Source organism: Hemiscyllium ocellatum, chromosome 43 (assembly GCF_020745735.1).
Source record: "Hemiscyllium ocellatum isolate sHemOce1 chromosome 43, sHemOce1.pat.X.cur, whole genome shotgun sequence".
In the NCBI taxonomy this organism is placed as follows: Eukaryota; Metazoa; Chordata; class Chondrichthyes; order Orectolobiformes; family Hemiscylliidae; genus Hemiscyllium; species Hemiscyllium ocellatum.
The window spans coordinates 5,270,205-5,297,878 of NC_083443.1; the positions used below are offsets into that span (position 1 = coordinate 5,270,205).

Here is a 27,674-nt window from a genome sequence, read left to right on the forward strand (position 1 = left end):
GATCCCTCTGCACATCAACACCACCAAGAAACCTTTCCATCGACCCAGTACTCTGTCTTCTTGTTATTCTTCCCAAAGTGCATCACCTCACATTTAGCTGTATTGAACTCTATTTGCCACCTCTCAGCCCAATTCTGCAGTTTATCCCAGTCCCCTTGCAAACTGTAACATTCTTTCACACTGTCCACTACTCCACCGACTTCAGGGTCATCTGCAAATTTACTAATCCATCCATCTATGCCTGCGTCTAAGTCATTTATAAAAATGACAGTGGTCCCAAAACAGATCCTTGTGGCACACTACTAGTAACCGGACTCCAGGCTGAATATTTTTCATTAACCACCACTCGCTGCCTTCTTTCAGAAAGCCAGTTTCTAATCCAAACTGCTAAATCACCCTCAATTCCATGCCTCTGCCATGTGGAACCTTATCAAAGGCTTTATTGAAGTCCATGTATACCACATCAACTGCCCTATCCTCATCTACACGCTTGGTCACATTCTCAAAAAACTCAATGAGGTTTGTGAGACACGTCCTGCCCTGACAAAACCATGACTATCCAAAATCAAATTGTTGCTTGCTAGACGATTATAAATCCTCTCTATTCTAATCCTTTCCAAAACCTTTCCTACAACATAAGTAAGGTTCACTGGTCTATAATTACGTGGGTCATCTCTACTGCCCTTCTTGACCAAGGGTACAACATTTGCAATCCTCCAGTCCTCTGGTACTAAACCTGTAGACAATGACAACTCATATCAAAGCCAAAGGCTCTGCTATCTCCTCCCTAGCTTCCCAGAGAATCCTCAGATAAATCCCATCCTGCCCAGGGGACTGGTCTACTTTCACTCCTTCTAGAATTGACAAGATCTGTTCATAACTAACCTCGATCCTTTCTGGTCTAATATCTCGTACCTCATTCTTCTCCTCTACAAATTCTCCTTTTCCTGATCTCCACAGGGTCCACACTAAACTTCCCACTTATGACTTTGATTGGCCTATTCCTACCCTAATCATCCTTTCATTCCTCACATAGCTTTAGGGTTCTCCTTTATTCTATTTGCTGAAGACTGCTCGTGTTCTCATTTTGCTCTTCTTAACTCTCTCTTTAAATCCTGCCTAGCTGACCTGTAACTCTCCATTGTCTCATCTGAACCATCTTGTCTCATCAACACATAAGCCTCCTTCTTCTTCATAACAAGAGATGCAATTTCTATTGTAAACCACGGTTCCCTTAGCTCATCACTTCCTCCTTGCCTGACAGGGACATAACTATCAAGGACACGCAATATCTGTCCCTTAAACCAGCTCCACGTTTTCATTGTCTGCGTCCCCTGCATTTCGCTACCCCATTCTGCGCATCTCAATTCTTGCCTAATCGCATTATAATTGCCCTTGCCCCATCGATAACTCTTGACCTATCCCTTTCCATCGCTAAACTAAACATAACTGAATTATGGTCACTCTCTCCAAAGTGCTCACCTACAACTAAATCAAACACCTGGCCTGGTACATTATCAAGCACCAGATCCAGTGTGGCCTCCTCTCTTGTCGACATACTGTGTCAGGAAACCCTCCTGTACACATTGGACAAAAACTGATCCATCCGAAATACTGGAGTTAAAGCATTTCCAGTCAATATTGGGGAGGTTTAGGTCTCCCATAATGACCATCCTGCTCCTTTCACTCCTACCCAGAGTAATCCTCTCTTCCACTTCCCTGGAACTCTGCGGAGGCCTATAAAAAATTCCAAGCAGTGTTACCTCTCCTCTCCTGTTTCTAACCTCAGCCCACACTACATCAGTAGACAAGTCCTCATCAAAAATTCTCTCAGCCACCATTATACTATCCTTGACTAACAAGGCCAGGCCTCCACCTCTTTTACTGCCATGCCTGTTTTTAATGAAAGATCCAAACCTTGGAACCTGCAACATCCATTCCTCACCCTGCTCTATCCTTGTCTCCAAAATGGCCACAACATCAAAGTCTCAGGTACCTATCCATGCGGCAAGTTCACCTACCTTATTTCGGATACTTCTGGTGTTGAAGTAGACAGACTTCAAACCAGTTTACTGTCTGCCAGCACATTCCTGTGACCCTGAAATCCTGTCTCAGTCCTTCATACTCTCATCCTCCTGTGCACTGCAACCACATCTCCGGTTCCCATCCCCCTGCAGAACTAGTTTAAACCCACCCGAATAGCACCAGCAAATTTCCCACCCAGGATATTAGTACCCTTCTGGTTCAAGTGAAGACCGTCCTGTTTGTACAAGTCCCACCTTCCCCAGAATGAGCCCCAATTATCCAAGAACACTCCCTTCTGTACCATCTTTACAGCCACGTGTTCATCTGATATCTCTCCCTATTCCTTGCATCGCTATCACGTGGCATGGATAACAAACCAGAGATAAGAACTCTATTTGTTCTAGCTCTCAGCTTCCACCCTAGCTTCCTGAAATCCTGTCTTATGTCCCTATCCCTCTTCCTACCTATGTCGTCGGTACCTACATGGTCAACGACTTAAGGCTGGTCACTCTCTCCCTTCAAGACCACAAAGATACGACCTAAGACATCACGGACCCTGGCACCTGGGAAGCAACACACCAACCGTGAGGTTTGTTCGCTCCCATCAAACCTTCCATCTGAGCCTCTAACTATTGAGTCCACACTGACTAACACTCTCCTACTTTCCCTCTGTGCAAAAGGGATGGGCTCTGTGCCAGAGACCTGGACCTCACTGCATACACCTGGTAAGTCGCCCCCCTCAACAGTATCCAAAACGGTGTACATGTTTTTCAGAGGAATGACCACAGGGGATCCCTCCATTGACCATTTTCCCCCCTTTGAACAGTCACCCAGCTTTCTTCGTGCCTAGGAGTAACTACTTCCCTGGAACTCTTATCTATCACAGCCTCTGCCTCCTGAACGATCCGAAGTTCACCCAGCTCCCGCTCCAGCTCCCTAACACAGTCTTGGAGGAGCAAGAGTTGGGTGCACTTCCTGCAGATGTACTTGGTTGGGACACGAATGGTACCTGCATGGACAACATAGGAGGACATCATGCAGGAGGAACATCGCTTTTCCCTGCACTGTCAAGGGAAGAATGGGTTTGGGGGAGATACTCTTCACAGGGTTGGTGTGGACTTGTTGGGCCAAATGGCCTGTTTCTACACTGTATGAGTTCTAAGATTCACAAGGATGATCCTTGGTATGCAGGGATTGTCTTATAAGCAAGTTGGTAATCTATTCAATAAGAACAAAAGGCAATCTCATTGAAACATATAGGATTTTTAAGGGACTTGGCAGGGAAAACACTGAGATGTTTCCACTCTAGGACCAAAGAACATAGTCTCAGAATTAAGAGGCACAAATATAAGACTGAGACAAGGAGGAATTCCTTCTCTCAGAAGGTTGACTCTCTTTAGAATTCCTTGCCTCAAAGCTCCTTGGGGAACAGAGCCCTAGTGTTTTTTTAAAGGCCAAGATAGATTCTCGATTAGTAGGGGAATCAAAGGTTACATGGAAAGGGCAGGAAAGTAAACGTGAGGAATGTTGAATCTGTCATGATTCTATTCCCTGGCAGAGAATGTTCGAGGGGCTGAATAGCCCGGACTGGTTCCTATTTCTTACAACCTATGGCAGATGATGAAACCTGAATTCCATAAAATCTGGAATTTACAAAAAGATAGCCTAATGGGGACCACGCAACTACTGTCAATTGTCATTTAAAAAAAACACCTGGTTCCCAAGTACCCTTGATGGAAGGAATTCCATTTTTGCCGAGACTGGCCTACATGTGACTCTCAGCAATGTGAGTGAATTTCAAAAGCCCTCTTAACAATTTAGGGACGAGCAACAAATGCTGGCATGGCCAGGGAAGAAAGAGTAAACGACAACTCAAGTCAGTACAATGAGACAGTTAATGGGCTGGCACCAGGTTGGACAGCAGCCCCAGGAAAGGCAACTATTAGGCTTTCTTGAAGTACACATTGCTCATGAAACAGAGGATGTTAATTTCTTCCATTTTTTACACAATTACCTTTTTCTCATGTGCACTTTTGATAACAGCAACGCGCTTTTTATCCCGCGTCTCCTTGGCCAGTTTTTCTTGATTTTTAGGCTTGCTTTTAAAGGGCAGGGATCTCTGCAGTGCCTTGGGGATGTGGAGGGGATTGAAATGTTTCATTTTCCTCTCGATGGGCTGCAGAAAAATGCATACAATTAGAAACAACAATACACAGGTCAACCAACTAGTTTGTTCACAAAATTCAATCACATAGTACATTTGATTACTGAAAATCCAACACTTTGCAGACAGAAAGCAGAGTAAAGTTGTTTCACTATCAGGGATTCCCAACCCAGACTGCTGCTCCTTTGCACTTGGTATCTGGATTCTGAGCCACATTATTGAAATAAATGATATGACTATATACTACAGAGGGGCGGGGGGGGGGGAGGCCATTTGGTCTATCGATGTATTCCAACGTTCTGAAAGGATTATTCTCATTTCTCTCCATTGCCATGTTCCCTCCTGCACTCCCGATTACCGTCGGGCAAACAGTGCCACAAGTGCTGCAACCCTCCCCACAACTCTCTATCGGAAGTTCTGCACTTGGTATCAATCCAGTCTCGTTTCTGCTACATCAAGGAAACTTTGTTATCATTTTGTATTGGTGGTAAAGCTAGTTGTCCTTTGACAGTAATTCAAGCTAACTCAGAATCTGTTCTTCACAGTATACTACTGGCATAAATCCACCATTACCCTGTATAAGGAATCCTTGTTTGGCTTCGTCTTAATGCCCCAATCATGTTTGAGTTGTCCAACAGTTCTCATTCCAGTCCAGGTCTCCTTCTCACCACTTGGTCTCAGCAATGATGTGACTGGGTTATACAACTTTGGCACCGAAACTGGGAACCACGTCCTCAGGAAAACAATATCTGAGAATCAACAAAACAAAGATTTGCAGGTTAGGTGAATTGGCCATGCTAAATTGCCTGTAGTGTTAGGTGGGTTAGTCAGGGGTAATTATAGGGGGAGGGGGTGGTGTAGGTTTCTCTTTGGAGGGTCTGTGCGGACGTGTTGGGCCGAAGGGTCTCTTTCCACACTGTAGGTAATCTAATCTAATCTAATCTAATCTAAAACAAGCAGTTTGCTTTCTACTGGCTAATATGTCACATCATGATAAACAGGTAGGAAAAGCCATAATTAATTGAATTATGCCCCACACTTGGTGGGACACATTGTTGCTCCCCTCATGGAGAATCTGAGTGCCAGTGAAAGGACAATTGTGTCCAATGTCATCATGAGCTCACAAACTGATTTCTAACAGGTACTCAGGCGCAGTAAAATCTGATAATTGCTACTGAGATTTGGTGACATTGATGTTGTTATGTTGTAGTTTGAGTGCTGGAGGTTAAAGATTGAACCTTCTTGTTGAGAAAGCAAGAGGCCAACTACTTTTGCCAGACCAGAGAAGCGTGACACTAAACTTGCGCCTTAAACTACAGGAGTGCTTCCCCTTAATACAAAAATCGCAACAAACAAAAAATCCGAAATCACTGTACTTGAATATTCCATGAGCAGTTTTATCACTTGTTGAGACCTTGTCTTCAACTGTTACATTTAAAGATATTTGACTCACCACTCATCAGCAATTTGTCCTCAAAGGAGGCACGGAATCCTCCCTCTGGGGTACGAAGAGCTTTTTTCAGTTGACCACGTAGTCCACTCACAGTTCGGAGCGAAGCACTCTCAAATTTAGCAACTTCCAATGCAGAGTTAAACATTCCCTGTGTTCAGAAACAGCATTTGACAGCCCAACCAAGAGAACAAGCTGAATGTGTGGTATGACGTCAGTTCTCAACAACCAACCCAAATACAACAGTTCAACTGGCTCAATCCCAAAGCCCTTCATGGGCACAGGGATAATTTCAGTGAGCTAAAATGAATAGTGAGATATTTGGATGAAAAGGGTTCCATCAGGCTGATGCAGCATGGATTCAAAGAAGAGATAGTTGTGTTTGACAAACTTATTGAAATCCTTTGAAGATGCAAATAAGTGCTGTGGATAGAGGGAAACAGGTGGATGCTGATACCTGGACTTCCAGAAGGTGTTCGATAGGGTGCTGCATAAAAGACTCATTCATAAGATAAGAATACATGGAGTTGCAAGGAATGTACTAGCATGGACAGAGGACAGGTTAACCAACAGAAAGCAGAGGGTTGGGATTAAAGGTTTTTCTCCAGTTGGGGATCAGTGGTGAGCAGGGTGCCACATGGTCAGAGTTGGGCCCACAACTGTTCATGATACATATGATTTGGAAGAGGAGACGGAGTGTAGCATATTCAAATTTGCTAATGACACTAAATTGTATGGAAAGGCAGACAGTGCAGAGGATGTGGAGGGTTTTCAGAGAGATTAGATAGTTCAAATAAGCAGGCAAGGGTCTGGCAAATGGAGTACAACGTTGGTAAATGTGATGCTAACCACTTTGGAAGTGAACATAGTAGGTCAGAGTATTATTAAAATGGTGAAAGACAGCAACATGCTTTTGTGCAGAGGGACTTAACAGGGCTCGTTCATGAATCACTAAAAGTTGATTTGCAGATGCAATAGGTAATCAGGAAGGTAACGGAATATTGGCTTTCATTGCTAGAGGGATTGAATTTAAGAGCAGGGAGGTTCTGCTGCAATTGTATAAGGTGTTTGTGAGGCCACACCTGGAGTGTTATGTACAGTTCTGGTCTCCTTACTTGAGGAAGGATATACTGGCTTTGGAGGTGGTGCAGAGGACGTTCACCGGTTGATTCTGGAGATGAGGGGGTTACCCTATGAGGAAGGTTGAGCTGCCTGGAATTTAGGACTCGCTAGAATTGAGAGAGATTTGGCCTCAAAATTAGTGGGAATAGATTTAGGACAGAGATGAGGAAGAACTTTTCCCATGGTATTCTCTACCCAAGGAAGCAATGGAGGCAGCTTCATTAAATATATTCAAAACACAGCTGGATAGGTTTGTGCATGGTGGAAATTAAGGGATATGGTGATAGTTCAAGTAGCAGGACCTGAGACGTTGTATAGATCAGCTGTGATCTTAATGAATGGTGGAGGATGTTCGACAGGCCAAATGGCCTACTCCAGCTTTTATTACTATGAAACTATGAATCTGATCCAAAGGGAGATGAAACAAAGATGATCAAAAGGTGGTGGCCCAGGTATAGATGAAACATGACAGACAAAAGTAATACACCCAAAACTACAAACGACTGGGTAATTGAAGAAATTTGAAATAATATGAAACATAAAAATGACTAACGTTAGCAATATAATATAGTAGAGTTGAGCAGAATTCTGAAGGTGCGGGCAGAACAGTAAATGGAAATAAGATATGCAGAGAAAGTTTATGACTGAAGATTAGTAACATAAAAAAGAAACCAAAATCATTTTATAAAAATACAGGTACTAATAGTCAAAGGGAGAGTCGGGCTGATTGGCACCCAAAAATAAAACCTTCTTGTGGAGGCAGAGGGCACAGCAAAGGTCAAAACTCACTAAAAACAGCAGGGCCAGGGAGAGAAATCAATGGCTCCGCTACTTCTCCCATTTCCAGGTCCCTCAACTAGTCTCAACCAACATACAACCCATCACCCCAACCCTTTCCCTCAACTCCACACGCTTTTCTTTTATTCAAGATTTATCAATCAATTCAAAGCATCACTGAAAGATACTTGCAAAACACTATTCAGGCAATAACACAGACTTCAGTGACTGTCTCAGCCCTTATTAACATATTCTGTACATATCATTATGTTGACACAATGACATTAGATTCAGGCATGGGGCAAGATTCAATATTTGCAACCCAGACAAATTGTACAAGATTTCATACAGAGGCTGGTAAATATGTGGAATGGGCTGCCAAAGGTAGTGGTGGAAGCGAGTAAAATTTTTTATTTCAGAAACATTTAAGCAGGTACATAGGTGGGATGAGGAGTGATATGGACCAAAAGCAGGCAAATCAGACTAGTTTGATTGTGAAACCTGGGTGGCATAGAAGGGCCTATTTCCATGTGACTTCAATGACCTCTATATTTCCCATTTTGTAGAACCTGTGGGAGACTTGCTCCTGCCTGGAATTTTGAAGCAGTTCAAAATAACCATTTCACACCAGGTGTCTCATCAGATTCCCTATCTTCACAATAATCTCACAGGATCAAATCAGGGTCTTGCTGTGTCATACCACAGTTCCTGATAAAATAGAATGACTGAATAACACAGAACAACAAGGCAGACAATTAAAAGGAGTGAAGAGAGATAAATTGGTACGATCTAAATATCATTACAGAATGAGGCAACTAAGACTGGAATTCAACATTCATGAATCCTTGACATTTAAGAAGAACATAGAGCATAGAACATAGAACAATACAGCACAGAACAGGCCCTTCGGCCCACGATGTTGTGCCGAACATTTGTCCTAGCTTAAGCACCTATTCACGTACCTATCCAATTGCCGCTTAAAGGTCACCAATGATTCTGACTCTGCCACTCCAACAGGCAGCACATTCCATGCCCCCACCACTCTCTGGGTAAAGAACCTATCCCTGACATTCCTCCTATACCTTCCACCCTTCACCTTAAATTTATGTTCCCTTGTAACACTCTGTTGTACCCAGGGAAAAAGTCTCTGACTGTCTACTCTATCTATTCCCCTGATCATCTTATAAACCTCTATTAAGTCACCCCTCATCCTTCGCCATTCCAATGAGAAAAGGCCTAGCACTCTCAACCTATCCTCGTACGACCTATTCTCCATTCCAGGCAACATCCTGGTAAATCTCCTCTGCACCCCCTCCAAAGCTTCCACATCTTTCCTAAAATGAGGCGACCAGAACTGCACATAGTACTCCAAATGCGGCCTTACCAAGGTCCTGTACAGCTGCAACATCACCTCACGACTCTTGAATTCAATCCCTTTGCTAATGAACGCTAATACACCATAGGCCTTCTTACAAGCTCTATTCACCTGAGTGGCAACTTCAAAGAGCTATGAACACTGATCCCAAGATCCCTCGGCTCCTCCACCTTACTAAGAACCCTACCGTTAACCCTGTATCCCACATTCTTATTTGTCCTTCCAAAATGGACAACCTCACTTGACAGGGTTGAACTCCATCTGCCACTGCTCAGCCCAGCTCTGCATCATATATAAGTCCCTTTGCAGCTGACAACAGCCCTCCTCACTATCCACAACTCCACCAATCTTAGTATCGTCTGCAAATTTACTGACCCACCCTTCGACTCCCTCTTCCAAGTCATTAATAAAAATTACAAACAGCAAAGGACCCAGAACTGATCCCTGCGGAACTTGTAACTGGGCTCCAGGCTGAATTTTTACCATCTACCACCATGCTGACTTCGACCGGTTAGCCAGTTCTCTATCCAACTGGCCAAATTTCCCACTATCCCATGCCTCCTGACTTTCCGCATAAGCCTACCATGGGGAACCTTCTCAAATGCCTTACTAAAATCCATGTACACTACATCCACTGCTCTACCCTCATCCACATGCTTGGTCACCTCCTCAAAGAATTCACTAAGACTTATAAGGCAAGACCTACCCCTCACCAATCCACGCTGGCTGTCCCTAATCAAGCAGTGTCTTTCCAGATACTCATAAATCCTATCCCTCAGTACCCTTTCGATTACTTTGCCTACCACCGAAGTAAGACTAACTGGCCTGTAATTCTCAGGGTTATCCACATTCCCTTTTTTGAACGGGGCACAACATTCGCCACTCTCCAGTCCCCTGGTACCACCCCCATTGACAGTGAAGATGAAAAGATCATTGCCAACGGCTCTGCAATTTCCTCTCTTGCTTCCCACATAATCCTAGGATATATCAGGCCCAGGGAACTTGTCTATCCTCAAATTTTTCAAAATGCCCAACACATCTTCCTTCCTAACAAGTATCTCCTCTAGCTTACCAGTCTGTTTCATACTCTCCTCTTCAACAATACAGTCCCTCTCATTTGTAAATACTGAAGAAAAGTACTCATTCAAGACTTCTCCTATCTCTTCCAACTCAATACACAGTCTCCCACTACTGTCCTTGATCGGACCTACCCTCGTTCTCGTCATTCTCATGTTTCTCACATACGCATAAAAGGCCTTGGGGTTATCCTTGATCCTACTCGCCAAAGATTTTTCATGCCCTCTCTTAGCTCTCCTAATCCCTTTCTTCAGCTCCCTCTTGGCTATCCTGTATCCCTCCAACGCTCTGTCTGAACCTTGTTTCCTCAACCTTATGTAAGCCTCCTTCTTCCTCTTTACAAGACATTCAACCTCCCTCGTCAACCAAGATTCCCTCACACGATCATCTCTTTCCTGCCTGACAGGTACATACATATCAAGGACACGTATCTGTTCCTTGAAAAAGTTCCACATTTCAATGACATCCTTCCCTGACAGCCTATGCTCCCAATTTATGCTACTCAGATCTGGTCTTGCAGCATCGTATTTACCCTTCCCCCACTTGTAAAACCTACCCTGTTGCACGCACCTATCTCTCTCCATAACCAAGGTGAAAGTCACAGAATTGTGGTCACCATCACCAAAATGCACACCCACTAACAAGCCCATCACTTGTCCCGGTTTTTACCAAGTACCAAGTCCAATATGACCTCCCCTCTGGTCGGACAATCTACATACTGAGTTAGAAAAGCTTCCTGGACACACTGCACAAACACCACCCCGTCCAATCTACTTGATCTAAAGAGCTTCCAATCAATATTTGGGAAGTTGAAATTGCCCATGACTACTACCCTGTGGCTTTCCAAGATCTGTTTCCCAATCTGTTTCTTCACATCTCTGCTGCTATTGGGGGGCCTATAGTAAACACCCAACAAGAACAGGCAAAAAGGGAAAGAAAGTGGAGCTATACTGGGATGGGGTCAGAAGATTAGTGAGGAGGATCTAAGACTAAGGAAAAAATGTGAAATCTGTTTGAGGGGAGCTAAGAAATAGCAAGCAGCAGCAATAAACAACTCCTATCAAATAATAGTAGTCACAAAGTATTAACTGGGAGATTAGAAAAGCATGTGGCATGGGTAAACCTAACAAGCACTAATGCTGAGGAAGACATGTTTCTGGAGTGTGTTTGAAAGCAGTATGTTGAACAAATGACTAATGATCTAAGCTATTTTAGATCTAATATTAAGAAGTGAGAATGGGCTAATTAGGATCTTTTTGCAAAAGAATCTTTAGCGATGAGTGACGATAATATGGTAGAATAATGAGTTATGTTTGGAAGTGAGGAGTTCAATTGGAAGACATGGTGCTAAATTTGAACAAAGAAAATCATGAAACATACAAGGGAAGTAACACAATAAATGCATTGAAGACTATCCATTGCTTACGTATTATCAGACTATTTGAAGAACTATTACATAGTTCACGGAGCTTATAGGCCCCTTTAAAGCACAAAAATCCCAAAAAGGTCAATCAAGTTAACAAAAGGAAGTTAAGGATTGTGTGAAATTTAAAAGGCCGAATAAAGATTCCAGGAACAGTGATTAATCTTAAGATTTGAAGGAGTTTAGAATACAGCAAAAGGAGGGAAACTGCTGGTAGCAATAAATAAATTTCTCACCTTTATGAAGGCTGTATTCTTGTATATCTTGAATGGGAACCCCACCAGCTTGAGTTTTTTAACAATGGTTACAGACTTATCAAGATCCAGCACTACGCCCGTTGCTGCGATTCTGAAATCTTGCTGCAAGGATTAAGCCAAGAGTTAGTTTAGAGAACCTGACTCTTAACAGAACAAATAAAATCTAGATCAAATACTTGTTCTGCATCACCACCTGGCAACACAATGCATCATTTACAAGATAAGTGGAGCACTGGTTAACTTTCCTCCAATAGCACCTTCCAAATTCTCAACGCCCACCAGATAAAAGGACAAGGGGGGCAGAAAAGAGGGTGGTACATGTATGGAATGAGCTGCCAAAGAAAATGATGGAGGCTAGTACAATTGCAACATTTAAAAGGCATTTGGATGGGTATACGAGTTGAAATGCCCATCAGCTATGATTGAATGGCGGAGTGGACTTGATGGCCAAATGGCCTTACTTCCACTCCTATGTCTTATGGTCTTATGAATAGGAAGGGTTTGGAGGGATATGGCCCGAGTGCTGGCAGGTGGGATTAGATTGGTTTGGGATATCTTGTCGGCATGGACGGGTTGGACCAAAGGGTCTGTTTGCATGCTGTACATCTCTATGACTCTATAAACGTAGGAACACCACAACTGGAAAATCCTCTGCAAGCCGCTCACCATTCTGACTTGGACCTATATTGCTATTCTTTCGTAGTCATCATGTCAAAATCCTGAAACTCTCTCCCTAACAATATAGTGTGGGTATACCTGCACCACATGAACTGCAACAGTTCAAAAAGGTGGTCAACACCACTTTTTCAAGGCAATTAGGGTTGCACATCAAATCCCAGTCTATCCACTGATGTTATGCCCAGCGAAAGAAGGACTATTAAAGATGATGAAATATATGCGCCCTCTAGAGATGCTTACATTCAGGAAAAAAAATGGAAAAGCACATAATTAGCTAATGGATAGAAAGCAGAAATTAGTGGTGATGAATTTACACTTTTCTCCATTCATAACAGATGCTAAGTTCTGTTTGTTTTTGTCGTGAACCAGCATGCTGTACTGCGCAGTCCCTTAGAATGTGTGTGTTGGACACAGTCACACACACACATTCTATCGGGAAGATTGATGCATGTGGCATGTTTATTCCCTGTGTGACACATTTCTGATTGATGCACGGTCATACACCCACAAGTTGAGCTGGAACATTGATGGCACATACTATTTAACATAGACAAGTGTGAAATTTTGTGCTTTGAAAGGAAGTAAATGACAGCATTGTGAGGTGGGTACAACTGCAGAGGGGGAACATATATTTATCAATATTTGAAGGTGGTTTGAAAAGCTAACCTGGTTGTTAAGCAATTGCCTGGGATGCTTTGATTTATATATGGTATACAGTGAATATAAAGATAAGTGAGTTAAGCTGAATATTTTACAAATGACAAACTAAAGCATGCCTTTTAGCCTTCAGGAGGATTTGGACAGACAATGAATGGATGAGAATATAATGTGGAAAAACATGAAGCTGTCCACTTTGATCAGAGGAACAGAGGTGCAGAGTATTTAAATTGTGGGAGGTTTGAAAGTGTAGATGTGCAAAGGTATCCTGGTCTGTTAGCTACTGAAAGCCAACATGGTGGCAGAGCAAGCTATTTGGAAAATTAATGGAACGTTTAATTGATTGCAAGAGGATTCAAGTACAGGAGCAGAAAAATCTTGCTCCAAATCATACAGAATCTTGATTAGACCACACGTGTACAAAACGGACTACATACAGTGTGTTCCTTTACCATGCGAAGAGTATTATTGCCAAAGAGGGACTGTAAGCTTGCCAGCTTTGTTCCTGGGAATAGCAGGACTGCCATATGAACAGAGATTGAGAAAACTAGGCCTGTTATCTCCAATATTTTAAAGAATGAGAGGGGATCTAACTGAAATTTTCAAAATATGAGGCAGACAAGGGTGGATATAAGCAAAATAAAGGAGGATGCCAATGTGGATACCCTTTTGCAAAAGGTTAAGAATCCTTGGAATTCTTTACCAGAGGACTGTGGAAGTTCAGTGTTTGAGTCTGTTTAAGACAGAAATTGATAGATTTCTGTTTATTAAAGGGTCATGGGGTGAATGTGGGTAAAAGGCATTGAAGTGTTCAAGCAGCCGTGACCATATTAAATGGTGCAGCAGCTTTGGTGGCCTGAATGGCCTACTCCTGTTCCTGTCAGCTCCGACCATTTAACTGTGGGAAAGGCATCCAAAACCAGGATAGCAATACAGACAGGTTTGCTAGGATGACAAAGGGTGAGCTGTATGAAGAGACTGGAGAACAGCAGTTGTCAAACTTAGGAGGTTTAGACAGTTAAAAAGGGAGAAGCAGGCAGAGGAACCAATAAACAGGGGTCATGGATTTTAAATAACAGGTAAATGAGAGGAAATTTCTTTATACACAAATGGAAAAGGCGGTGGCATCAGATTGTGCAGGAACTTTCAAAGTGCAATTGGGCATATACTTGAAGGGAAAGAATTACCAGGGAACATTGAGATTCTTTTGGACATCTGTTCCAATTAAGAGGATTAATGTTATTTCTAACCCTATCCCAAAATCTAACAGGTAAAAGACCCTAATCTTGGACAGCCGACCGTTCCTCTACTTAAATGCATGTAACTGATACCCAATTCTCACTCCAAAACAGCACTTTCCATTCCAGTGTTTTTGTCATCATGTTTCTTATTCGTCCCCTCCCAATTGTACCAGGCTGTTTTTCTGCATTACCCAAGGAAAGCGAAAGAGGAAAGAGGATCGGGCAGTTGTGAGATGGTAATAATGAGAAAGCATGATTAAATCTAATTCCTGTCTGCACTACTAAGAAGTCAGCCACCTCATGTCCCAACATGTAGAAACTCACCGAAGTACCAGCCACAGATTGAATAGCGAGGAACCCTGAGCCTTGTGGAGTGATCGGACCTGAGTCAAGGAAGCATAAAGATCTGCAAGTTACACAAAATTTGAAAACAAAAACTATCACCAAGAACATTAGTAAGACTTTGTCAATTACCAGTTTGCTCTAACAGTTATTAATTTAGAGCACAGGTTAAGCTCCATTACAGTGTCTGTCAACAATAAAGGGATCCAATGTCACTTTAACAGTGGAGCCCCGCAGCTGCACTTGAGAGAACATTGGTCAAGAATCATTTTGGGCTGATTCTGGGACAAGTGAATATCTACCTAAAGGATAGTGTAAGATATACTTGTGATGGTTTTGTAGAGGTTCTTCTTCCTCTCTTCGCAGATTGGGAGTGCTGCTGCTTGCTGCAGCCCTGTAGACAAAATGACTCCACTAACCAACAGCAGAGAAGACAGCAAGACAGAGACCTGGGTAAGAAACCTCTGCAAGACAACTCACAGATACAGGGTGAAAGTGAGTACTGCAGATACTGGGGATAAGAGTCAGGAGAGTGGTGCTGGAAAAGCACAGGTCAGGCAGCATCCAAGGAGTCGGAAAAATTAACGTTTCGGGCAAAAGCCCAATTTCTGATTAAGGATGCTGCCTAACCTGCTGTACTTTTCCAGCACCACACTCTTGAGCTCACAGATACCGCAAAGCAGTACTAGTTAAGGGACTCAACTACAACCACAAGGACACAAATAAAAACAGACTTCCTACCTCTCTAGAATGTAAGCTCAGAACAAAAGAACTACCTGAAGAGACACAGCAAACAGACAGACAAACCACTGTACCCTTACCAACAAATCACAAATGAACAACTTTAACACAAAGGAGAGAGAAGCCCTAAAAAAAACTTAAAAAGGACAAAAACATAATCTTAGTACCAGCAGGTAAAAGCATAACAGCATTAATCATGAACATACAAAAGGAACTACTTGCAGATAGTAACAGCTACCCACAGAGAGAGAGTGACCCCATGTCACAGTTAACCAATAGAATAAGTACATTATGGAATCTACACAAAAATGGACTGCTAACCAAGACAGACCTACAAAAGATGAAACCAGAAGGCACCAACAACCCACAATTTTACAGATTACCTAAGGTACACAAACCAGACATACCATTTCGACTCACTGTGGCACTTCCAGGAACTCCATCACAAACTGCCAAAAACACACAAACTCAAAACTTCTAATCAGCTGATCCAATCACTCCATACAATCACAACAGGAATTCCTAAACAATATTAAGAACATAAACATAGTCGAGGTCTCATTAAACACAACAGCAAAGTTTACCTCGATTGATGTTGGCTCAAAGGTGGCGGACAGAGGGTCGTGGTGGTTGAGGGTTGTTTTTCAGACTGGAGACCTGTGACCAGTGGAGTGCCACAAGGATCGGAGCTGGGCCCTCTATTTTTTGTAATTTACATAAATGATTTGGATGCGAGCATATGAGGTATAGTTAGTAAGTTTGCAGATGATACTAAAATTAGAGGTGCAGTGGACCTCAGATTACAACTGGATCTTGATGAGATGGGCCAATGGGCTGAGAAATGGCAGATGGAGTTCAATTCAGATAAATGTGAGGTGCTGGATTTTGGGAAAACAAATCTTAGCAGGACTTATACACTTAATCATAAAGTTGTAGGGAGTGTTGATGAACAAAGAGACCTTGGAGTGCAGGTTCATAGCTCCTTGAAAGTGGAGTTGCAGGTAGATAAGATAGTGAAGAAGGCGTTTGGTATGCTTTCCTTTATTGGTCAGAATATTGAGTACAGGAGTTAGGAGGTCATGTTGGGGCTATACAGGACATTGGTTAGGCCACTGTCGGAGTATTGCGTGCAATTCTGGTCTCCTTCCTATCGGAAAGATGTACTGGACATTGGTGAGGCCACTTTTAGAATACCACATTAAATTCTGCTATAGGAAGAATGTTGAAACTTGAAAGGATTCAGAAAAGATTGACAAGGATGCTGCCAGGGATGGAGGATTTGAGCTATAGGGAGAGGCTGAACAGACTGGGGCTGTTTTCCCTGCAATGTTGGAGGCTGAGGGGTGACCTTATAGAGATTTACAAAATTATGAGGGGCATGGATAGGATAAATAGACAAAGCCTTTTTCCTGGGATCGGGGAGTCCAGAACTAGAGGGCATATGTTTAGGGTGAGAGAGGAAGGATATAAAAGAGACCTAAGGGGCAACTTTTTCACGCGGAGGGTAGTACATGTATGGAATGAGCTGCCAGAGGATGTGGTAGAAGCTGGTACAATTGCAACATTTAAGAGGCATTTGGATGGGTATATGAATAGGAAGGGTTTGGAGGGATATGGGCCAGGTGCTGGCGGATGGGACTGGACTGAGTTGGGATATCTGGTCGGCATGGACAGGTTGGACTGAAGGGTCTGTTTCCATGAAGTATATCTCTATGACTCTATGAAGAAACCTTAGCCAGAGAGACAATAGCCAACCTCCTGGATAAACAGGACAGACGACACAACGGGGAACCAATCACCAAGGACTGCAGACTCAAACTACTGGACCTGTGCTTGATGATGTACTTCATATTCAACACAATATGAACAAATCAATGGGAAACCTATGGGCTCACCCATCTCCAGAAAGACGAGGACACACAGCCCTCCCACAGATCCAATCCAAACTCTGGATCAGATACATGGGTAACACTTCTTTAATAACTGAAAGAACAGAGATTGAGAGCACACATCAGATTATCAACATGTGTTCACAGAGATCAAATTTACGAGAGGTGGACATTAACAACCAACTCCCATTCCTATAGGCAATGGTAGAAAGAACACAGAACAGCAAATGCACAACAAAAGTGTACAGAAAAGCCACACACATGGACCAGATCCTGAACTATAACAGCAACTACCAAAAGACACACAAGAGAAGCTGCATTTGGACCCTGTCCGATAGGGCTACAACACACTGCAGCACTCCCGATCTGCGAAGAGAGGAAGAACACCTCTACACATTATATAGGACAAACAGGCAGAAAACTAGTGATCAGCATTCATGAACATCAACAAGCCATTAAAAGCCATGACCAGCTATCCCTAGTATCCATACACAGACGATGATGGAGACAAATTCGAATGGGACAACACAACAACAATAATAGGACAAGCCAAAAAGAGGACAGCCGAGAATTCCTAGAAGCATGGCGCTCATCCATTGACTCCATCAATAAACAAGGGACCAAGATCCAACACACTGACCACTGCAACGAACAACTGGAACCAGCAACCGGAAGCTGCAGGAACGAAACCAAATGAATTCCAGCTGACACAGTACAGCATCACTTCACAGGAGGATCCAGAGCACTGAGGATGTCACCTAGAAAGGGACAAAACGTCTGCAAGCCAAATTCTGAGCTCAGCGAACATACCCACAACAACTATAAACTTGGGATACCTATTCTTCTAGTTTGCTAAGATAAGAAGCAATACAATCTGATCTCTATTTCAAGATTAATTGGGCCTTCGTATATCACTTTGAAGAGTGCCAGGATCTGCCCGATCACTGGAGATGGTGATTTGATCTGTGGGTCACCACACCTCAGGTGAGGGAAGAGGTTGAGAAGGAGAGTCCTTCATGGTGATTTCAGATAGCACCGAAAAGAATCCACACCATTGGCATCGTTCTGCATTGCTAGCTAGTTATTCAGCCAAATGAGCTAATTAATCCGTTGCCCTATGAAGATAACAGTTGGTCAACGATACTTTCAGTTTTTTGTCACAATAAGCATCTTAAAACATGAAATTTTGTTGTAGCATTCTTCCAGCTATTACCTGGGCGTGTGAGTTTGTTTTAAAAGTTATTGGTCGCCTGATTGAACATACGATGGGTGATGGCATGAACCTATGGTCTCAAAGCCTAATAAAGGAAAGGAAAGAAATTGGAATGACTCTTACCCCAGATAGATGCAGAGCAGTGCATGTGCTCAGGTGTGTACTTGAGCAGTCTGTGACGTCCATTATGGTCCTCAATGTAATACATCGGGATGGTCTGAAAGCGCCTCCAGCCAAGGGAAAAGATTAGAGGGTCTCTCGTCTTCAGAATCTTCTTGTGCCATCGGTGTTTCTTCAAACGCATCTGATTCAGCATAATGGAATATTAGTGGACAGTCATTACAATGACCTTCTCCACTGGAGTCATCTTTGTTGCATTTTCATGTAGTTATATCCTCCGGTATAGGTCAAACTTTGAACATGAGCTCTTGTATCGACAAATGCAACTCTTCCCAACAGACAATAAACATAAAATTCTGTTGGTCAGGATCTGAGTCACTGTCTGAAAAAAGGCATTAGATAACAAGACAGATCGAACAAAGGCAGCCATAATAATATTGGGCTGGCCAACATAAGTCAGCAGACTTGCAGTTTGGTATCTTGGTCCACTCGAGAAGAGGCAAGAAGAGGGATATTTTGGAAAAAATTCTCATATAATATCAATGAGATTCCTATGATGTTTAGCACTGGACTGTAAAGCCTCCACAGAGTTCCAGGGAGGTGGAGGAGAGGATTGGCAAAATTATTCTGGGTAGGAGTGAAAGGAACAGGTTGGTCATTATTGGGTCTTTAAATTCCCCAATATTGACTAGAAATGCTAGAACTCTAGTATGTCAGATGGATCAGTTTTTGTCCAATGTGTACAGGAGAGTTTCCTGACAGTATATCGAAGGGCCGACAAGAGGGGAGGCCACACCGGATCTGGTGCTTGGTAATGAACCAGGCCAGGTGTTTGATTTAGTTGCAGGTGAAAGTGACCAGTTACGTTTAGGTTAGCGATGGAAAGGGATAGCTACATGCCACAGGTCAAGAGTTATCGATGGGGCAAGGGCAATTATAATGCGATTTAGGCAAGAATTAAGATACATAGAATGGAGTAGCAAAATGCAGAGGACACAGACAATGGAAATGTGGAGCTGGTTTAAGGAACAGATATTGCGTGTCCTTGACAGGTATGTTCCTGTCAGGCAGGGAGGAAGTGACAAGGAAAGGGAACTGTGGTTTACAACAGAAATTGCATCTCTTGTTAAGCAGAAGGAGGCTTATGTGTTGATGAGGCAAGATGGTTCAGATGAGGTGATGGAGAGTTACAGATCAACTAGGAAGGATTTAAAGAGAGAGTTAAGAAGAGCAAAGACAGGACACAAGCAGTCTTTAGCAAATAGAATAAAGGAGAACCCTAAAGCTTTCTATAGATATGTGAGGAATAAAAGGATGATTAAGGTAGGAATAGGGCCAATCAAAGACAGAAGTGGGAAGTTGAGTGTGGACCTTGTGGAGATCGGAGAGGTACTAAACGAACATTTCTCTGGTTTTCACTCAGGAGAAGGAGAATATTGTAAGGGAGAGGAATGAGGTACGTGATATTAGACTCGAAAGGATCAAGGTTAGTTATGAAAAGGTTTTATCAATTCTAGAAGGAGTGAAAGTATACAAGTCCCCTGGGCAGGATGGGATTTATCTGAGGATTCTCTGGGAAGCTAGGGAGGAGATAGCAGAGACTTTGGCTTTGATATATGAGTTGCCATTGTCTACAGGTTTAGTACCAGAGGACTGGAGGATTGCAAATGTTGTACCCTTGGTCAAGAAGGGCAGTAGAGATGACCCACGTAATTATAGACCAGTGAACCTTACTTATGTTGTAGAAAAGGTTTTGGAAAGGATTAGAAGAGATCAGATTTATAATCATTTAGCAAACAATAATTTGATTTTGGATAGTCACGGTTTTGTCAAGGGCAGGACGTGTCTCACAAATCTCATTGAGTTTTTTGAAAAGGTAACCAAACATGTAGATGAGGGTAGGACAGTTGATATGGTATGGATGGACTTCAGTAAAGCCTTTGATAAGGTTCCATATGCTAGGCTGTTGGAGAAAATGCAGAGGCATGGGATTGAGGGTGATTTAGCAGTTTGATTTAGAAACTGGCTTTCTGAAAGAAGGCAGCGAATAATGGTTGATGGGAAATATTCAGCCTGGAGTCTGGTTACTCGTGGTGTACCACAAGGATCTGTTTTGGGACCACTTCTGTTTGTCATTTTGATAAATGACTTAGGCGCAGGCATAGGTGGATGGATTAATAAATTTGCATAAGACACTAAAGTCAGTGGAAAGTGTGCAAGAATGTCACAGGTTGCAGGGGAACTTGGATAAACTGCAGAATTGAGCTGAGAGGTGGCAAATGGAGTTCAGTGCAGTTAAATGTGAGGTCATAGAGATGTACAGCATAGAAACAGACCTTTCGGTCCAACCCGTCCATGCCAACCAGATATCCTAACTCAATGTAGTCTCACCTGCCAGCACCTGGCCCATATCGCTCCAAACCCTTCCTATTCATATACCCATCCAAATGCCTCTTAAATGTTGCAATTGTACCAGCCTCCACCACTTCCTCTGGCAGCTCATTCCATATGCGCACCACCCACTGTGTAAAAAAAGTCACCCCAAAGGTCTCTTTTATATCTTTCCCCTCTCACCCTAAACCTATGCCCTCTAGGTCTGCACTACTCGACCACAAAGAAAAGACTTTGCCTATTTACCCGACTGGGTCAATGGAAAGATTCTTGGTAACGTGGATGTGCAGAGGGACCTTGGACTCCATGTACATAGATCTCTGAAAGTTGCCACCCAGGTTGATATTGCTGTTAAGAAGGCATAGGGTGTGTTAGGTTTCATTCATAGAGGGATTGAGTTCCACAGCCACAACATTATGCTGCAAATATACAAAATGCTAATGAGGCTGTACTTGGAATATTGTATACAGTTCTGATCGCCATATTTTGGGAAGGATGTGGATGCATTGGATTAGGTGCAGAGGAGGTTTACCAGGATGTTGCCTGGTCCGGAAGTAAGGTTTTATGACGAAAAGCTGAGTGTCTTGGGTCTGTTCTCATTGAAAAGAAGACTAAGAGGGGATTTGACAGAGACATGCAAGATGATCAGAGGATTAGATTGGGTAGACAGTGAAAGTCTTTTGCCTAGGATGATGACATCAGCTTATATGAGAGGGCATAACTACAAATCGAGGGGTGATAGATTTAGATTAGATTACTTACAGTGTGGAAACAGGCCCTTCGGCCCAACAAGTCCACACCGACCCGCCGAAGCGCAACCCACCCATACCCCTACATATACCCCTTACCTAACACTACGGGCAATTTAGCATGGCCAATTCACCTGACCAGCACATCTTTGGACTGTGGGAGGAAACCGGAGCACCCAGAGGAAACCCACGCAGACACGGGGAGAATGTGCAAACTCCACACAGTCAGTCGCCTGAGGCGGGAATTGAACCCAGGTCCCTGGCGCTGTGAGGCAGCAGTGCTAACCACTGTGCCACCGTGCCGCCCTAACCACTGTACCACCGTGTCAGACAGATGTCAGAGGCAGGTTCTTTACTTAGAGAGTGGTAAGGGCGTGGAATGCACCACCTGCCAATGGAGTTAACTCAGCCACATTAGGGAGATTTAAACAATCCTTGTATCAGCACATGGATGATGATGGATAGTGTCGGGGGACGAGCTGAGAATAGTTCACAGTTCGGTGCGACATTGAGGGCCGAAGGGCCTGTTCTGCACTGTATTGTTCAATGTTTTATGTTCGAAACACTAAGGTCTATATGTTTGGTCCATTGGAGCAATATCAATACATTTTATTTTTGGTGATGAGCGGGAAATCTGAGAGCTGTTGTTCTGCCAGTGTCCAACTGGAGAGATGCCAACTGTATTCATGGGCCCAAGGTCACCAAACGGTGAGCACTAATGCTTCAAAATGGGTTGCTTACTGAGACTAACATGACAAGCCAACAGGATTTTAAAAAATGCGAGTTTAACGAAGTGTGGTCTACATGCCATCTACAACCCACAAAAATCCTTACTGCCACATTCCCAGATAAAATAAATGAAAGACTTGCATTCATACAGCATTTTTACAAATTACAAGACCAGCTGCAGAGCTTTACAGTGAAGGATGTACTTTTGGAAGTGTAATGCAGCAAACACAGCAGTCAATTTGAACATAAAAACCACGCATTCACATCAACGTGCTAAGAGCTGGGAAATTAGAAAACAGTAGGATACAGCTGATGCTTCAGTTGTATAAGTCCCTCAAGTGCGGTGCAGTATAGATTCACAAGAATAATCGGTGCAGGAGGGTTTCCTGACACAATATGTCGACAGGCCAACAAGAGGGGAGGCTATATTGGATTTGGTTCTAGGTAATGAACCAGGCCAGGTGTTAGACTTGGAGGTAGGTGAGCACTTCGGGGACAGTGACCACAACTCGGTGACTTTTACTTTAGTGATGGAGAGGGATAATCGTGCGCCGCAGGGCAAGAGCTATAGCTGGGGGCAGGGAAATTATGATGCAGTGAGGCATGACTTAGGATGTGTGGATTGGAAAAACAGGCTTCAAGAGAAGAACACTAATGAGATGTGGGGATTGTTCAAGGAGCAGCTACTGCGTGTCCTCGATAGGTATGTACCAGTCAGGCATGGTGTAAAGGGCCTTGTGAAGCAGCCGTGGTTTAGTAAGGAATTGGAGTCCCTTGTGAAAGGGAAGAAGGCGGCATATGTAAAGATGAGGCGTGAAGGTTCAGTTGGGGCGATTGAGAGTTATAAGGTAGCCAGGAAGGAGCTAAAGAGGGAGCTAAGAGAAGCGAGAAGGGGACATGAAAAGTCTTTAGCTGGTAGGATTAGGGAAAACCCAAAGGCTTTCTATAGGTATGTCAAGAATAAAAGGATGACTAGGGTAGGTATCGGTCCAGTCAAGGATAGTAGTGGGAAGTTGTGTGTGGAGGCGGAGGAGATTGGAGAGACATTAAATCAGTACTTTTCATCAGTATTCACTCAGGAACAGGACACTGTTGCTGATGTGAATATGGAATCACAAATAATTAGAATGGATGCCCTGGAAATATGCAGGGAAGAGGTTTTGGGAATATTGGAAAGGATGAATATAGATAAGTCTCCTGGGCCTGATGGCATTTACCCCAGGATCCTATGGGAAGCTAGGGAGGAGATAGCAGAGCCATTGGCCTGGATTTTTATGTCGTCATTGTCAACGGGAATAGTACCAGAGGACTGGAGGATAGCGAATGTGGTCCCATTGTTCAAGAAAGGGGGTAGGGATAGCCCTAGTAACTATAGGCCAGTGAGTCTGACTTCAGTGGTGGGCAAAGTCTTAGAGAGAATGGTAAGGGATAAGATTTATGAACATCTGGGTAGGAATAACGTGATCAGGGATAGCCAGCATGGTTTTGTGAAGGGCAGGTCGTGCCTCACAAACCTTATTGAGTTCTTTGAGAAGGTGACTAAGGAAGTGGATGAGGGTAAAGCAGTAGATGTTGTGTATATGGATTTTAGTAAGGCGTTCGATAAGGTTCCCCATGGTAGGCTAATGCTAAAATTTCGGAGGTATGGCATTGAGGATACATTAGAGGTTTGGATTAGGAATTGGCTGGCTGGAAGGAGACAGAGGGTAGTAGTTGATGGATTATGTTCATCTTGGAGTGCAGTTACTAGCGGTGTACCACAAGGATCTGTTTTGGGACCATTGCTTTTTGTTATCTTTATAAATGATCTAGAGGAAGGACTTGAAAGCTGGGTAAGCAAGTTTGCGGATGACACAAAAGTCGGTGGAGTTGTGGATAGTGAGGAAGGAAGTGGTAGGTTACAGCGGGATATAGATAAGTTGCAGAGCTGGGCGGAAATGTGGCAAATGGAATTCAATGTAGCTAAGTGCGAAGTCGTTCACTTTGGTAGGAATAACAAGATGATGGATTACTGGGCTAATGGTAGGCTACTTGGTAGTGTGGATGAGCAGAGGGATCTTGGTGTCTATGTACACAGATCTCTGAAAGTTGCCACCCAGGTAAATAGTGCTGTGAGGAAGGCATATGGTGTACTGGGCTTTATTGGCAGAGGAATTGAGTTCCGGAGTCCTGAGGTCATGTTGCAGTTGTATAAGACTCTGGTGAGGCCTCATCTGGAGTATTGTGTGCAGTTTTGGTCGCCATACTATAGGAAGGATGTGGAAGCTTTAGAACGAGTGCAGAGGAGGTTTACCAGGATGTTGCCTGGAATGGTAGGAAAATCTTATGAGGAAAGGCTGAGGCACTTGGGGCTGTTCTCATTGGAGAAGAGAAGGTTTAGGGGAGATCTGATAGAAGTGTATAAGATGATTAGGGGTTTAGATAGGGTAGATACTAAGAACCTTTTACCGCTAATGGAGTCAGGTGTTACTAGGGGACATAGCTTTAAATTAAGGGGTGGTAGGTATAGGACAGATGTTAGGGGTAGATTCTTCACACAGCGGGTTGTGAGTTCATGGAATGCCCTGCCCGTATCAGTGGTGAACTCTCCTTCTTTATGGTCATTTAAGTGGGCATTGGATAGGCATTTGGAAGTTATTGGGCTAGTATAGGTTAGGTAGGATTCGGTCGGCGCAACATCGAGGGCCGAAGGGCCTGTACTGCGCTGTATCCTTCTATGTTCTATGTTCTATAATCTCTGGACTCAAAAGACAAGTCACAAGGACAGGTAAAACAAAGTAGAATTGTATTTCCAGAAATGTAAAATCTTAGGGGGTTGATTGATTTCAGAGTGTGGAAGGGAGCAATTGTGTAGATTAAATGTGTGAATAAAGGAGCAGGAATACGCCATCTGGCCCCTTCAAGCCTGCGCTGAAAGAAACTCAAGTATTAGTTCGGGAATATCAGACAATCAAGTCATAGTGATGTCACAACACAGAAACAGACACTTCAATGAAACTCGTCCATGCTGACCAGATATAGAATCACAGAACCATAGTGTGGAAACCCATCAAGTCCTCAGCAACCCTCCAAAGACCCAGACTCACCCCATTACCCTATCCGTGTAACCCCTCATTTCCCGTGGTTAACCTGACCTAACCTACACGTCCCTAGACAGTCTCCAGAGGATAGAATTGAACCTGGGTCCCTGTCACTGTGAGGCAACAGTGCTAACCACTGACCCACCGACTGTCTGTGTGGAGTTTGCACATTCTCCCAGTGTCTGCATGGTTTTCCTCCGGGTGCTCCGGATCCCTCCCACAATCCAAAGATATGCAGGTTAGTTGAATTGGCCATGCTAAATTGCCCATAATGTTCAGGGATGTGTAGCCTAGGTGCATTGGTTAGGGGAAATGTTGAGTAACAGGATAGGGGAATGAGTCTAGGTGGGATACTCTTCAGTGGGTTGATGTGGACTTATTGGGCCAAATGACCTGTTTCCACTTTGTAGGGATTCTATTCTATGATCTATTGATTTCTATTTGACATCATTTGGCCCATATCCATCTAAACCCTCCCCATTCATATACCTATTCAGACGCCTTTTAAATTGGCTTATTGGGCCAAAGGGCCTGTTTCCACACTGTAGAGAATCTAATCTAATCTAATATTGAAATGTTGTAATTATACTAGCCTTCACCACTTCCACTGGCAACTCATGCCATACATGCATCACCCTGGAAAAATTGCCCCTTAGGTCCCTCTTAAATTTTTCCCCTCTCGCCTTAAACTTATGCCCTCTCGTATTGGACTCCCCCACCCTTAGGAAAAGACCTTATCTATTTACCCTATCCGTGCCCCTCGTGATTTTGTCAACCTCTGTCAGGATCTCCCCTCATCCTCCAATGCTGCAGGGAAATAGCTCCAACCTACATAGCCTCTCCCTGTAGCTCAAGCCCACCAAGCTGTTAAAACCCTGTAAATCTTTTCAGAACCCCTTCAAGTTTCACAACATCCTTCCGATAGCAAGGAGACCAGAACTGCACCCAATATTCCAAAAGCGGCCTAATCAACATTCTGTATTCCAAACTTCAAGTCATATTTTTCAGAAGTGAAACTAGCAAATGTCTTCTGGCAAAGGTTAGGAGAAATTTGGAGCACTCATCCACAAATGGCAATTCATGTTAGAGATTAAGTGTTAATTTTAAAACTGAAATGGTAGCAGAACAGTCTCAAGGGGCTAAATGATCTCCTACTATCCCAAGTTTGTTTGTGTGCGACGTGAATTGAGAAATAAACTTTGGTCAGGAGGACAAGGCGAAATTCCCCATTGTTTTCCAAAATATCTCCAAAGGATTTTATATCCAGTTGAGGGACTCAATAGTTCATCCAATATAAAAAGTTAATTCCCCAAGTGCACCATCCCTTGTACTGCCCTGGAGAGTCAATCCTTGAACAAAACCCACAGAATCAAATGAAATTGATTCTCCTAACTGCAACGTTGTCTTAACTAAATTTAGGGATGATCGAAGTCACTGCTTCTGTTCCTTGACATAAACTCTACTCCCTCACCATTTCCACTCCCCTGTCTGTCTACCATCTGAAGTAGAACTGGACTGTTTGCCACCTCAATAACTAATTTGACCCCAAGCTAAACTTCTGATTGCCTGATTCCAAAATATAACTAAGACAGCTTCCACCTCTGCACTATTGTCTAATTCCCTCCCGTCTAGCCTCTTGTGCTTCAGCCATGTCATCCGAAGCCCTACTGCTCATGTCATAACTGTAAGTCTCATTTCTCCAGATTTTCTGTCCTAACTGACCTACAGTCTTCAAAGGCTACACTTGGGAAATTCTCATCCTATGTGCAAATTTCTCCACGGCCTTACCGTCACACCACCACTTTTAACCTCCTCCAGTCCGACAACATTTGAAAATGTTTTGCTTCTCCGACTCTGGCCTCTTGTAGGTTAGATTAGATTACCTACTGTGGAAACAGGCCCTTTGGCCCAACAAGTCCACACCGATCCTCCGAAGAGCAACCCACCCAGACCCATTCCCCTACATTTACCCCTTCACCTAACACTACGGGCAATTTAACATACCCCTTCACCTAACCTGCACATCTGTGGACTGTGGGAGGAAATCCATGCAGACACGGGAAGAATGTGCAAACTCCACACAGACAGTTGCCCGAGGCAGGAATTGAACCCGGGTCTCTGGCACTGTGAGGCAGCAGTGCTAACCACTGTGCCACCATACTTTCCTGATTTTC

General features: G+C 43.4%; 1 protein-coding gene across 1 annotated transcript in view; it reads right to left on the reverse strand.

The window, feature by feature from the left end:
• bms1 (BMS1 ribosome biogenesis factor) overlaps positions 1-27,674 on the reverse strand; it is a 120,297-nt gene that overhangs the window by 14,117 nt on the left and 78,506 nt on the right. Inside the window, exons 17-22 of the mRNA XM_060854027.1 lie at positions 18,555-18,735; positions 14,571-14,629; positions 11,650-11,772; positions 5,643-5,790; positions 4,763-4,938; positions 4,040-4,201 (exon numbers count right to left, since the gene is read on the reverse strand). Of these exons, the coding sequence (XP_060710010.1) occupies positions 4,040-4,201; positions 4,763-4,938; positions 5,643-5,790; positions 11,650-11,772; positions 14,571-14,629; positions 18,555-18,735 (849 nt within the window). The remainder of the gene's footprint in view (positions 1-4,039; positions 4,202-4,762; positions 4,939-5,642; positions 5,791-11,649; positions 11,773-14,570; positions 14,630-18,554; positions 18,736-27,674) is intronic.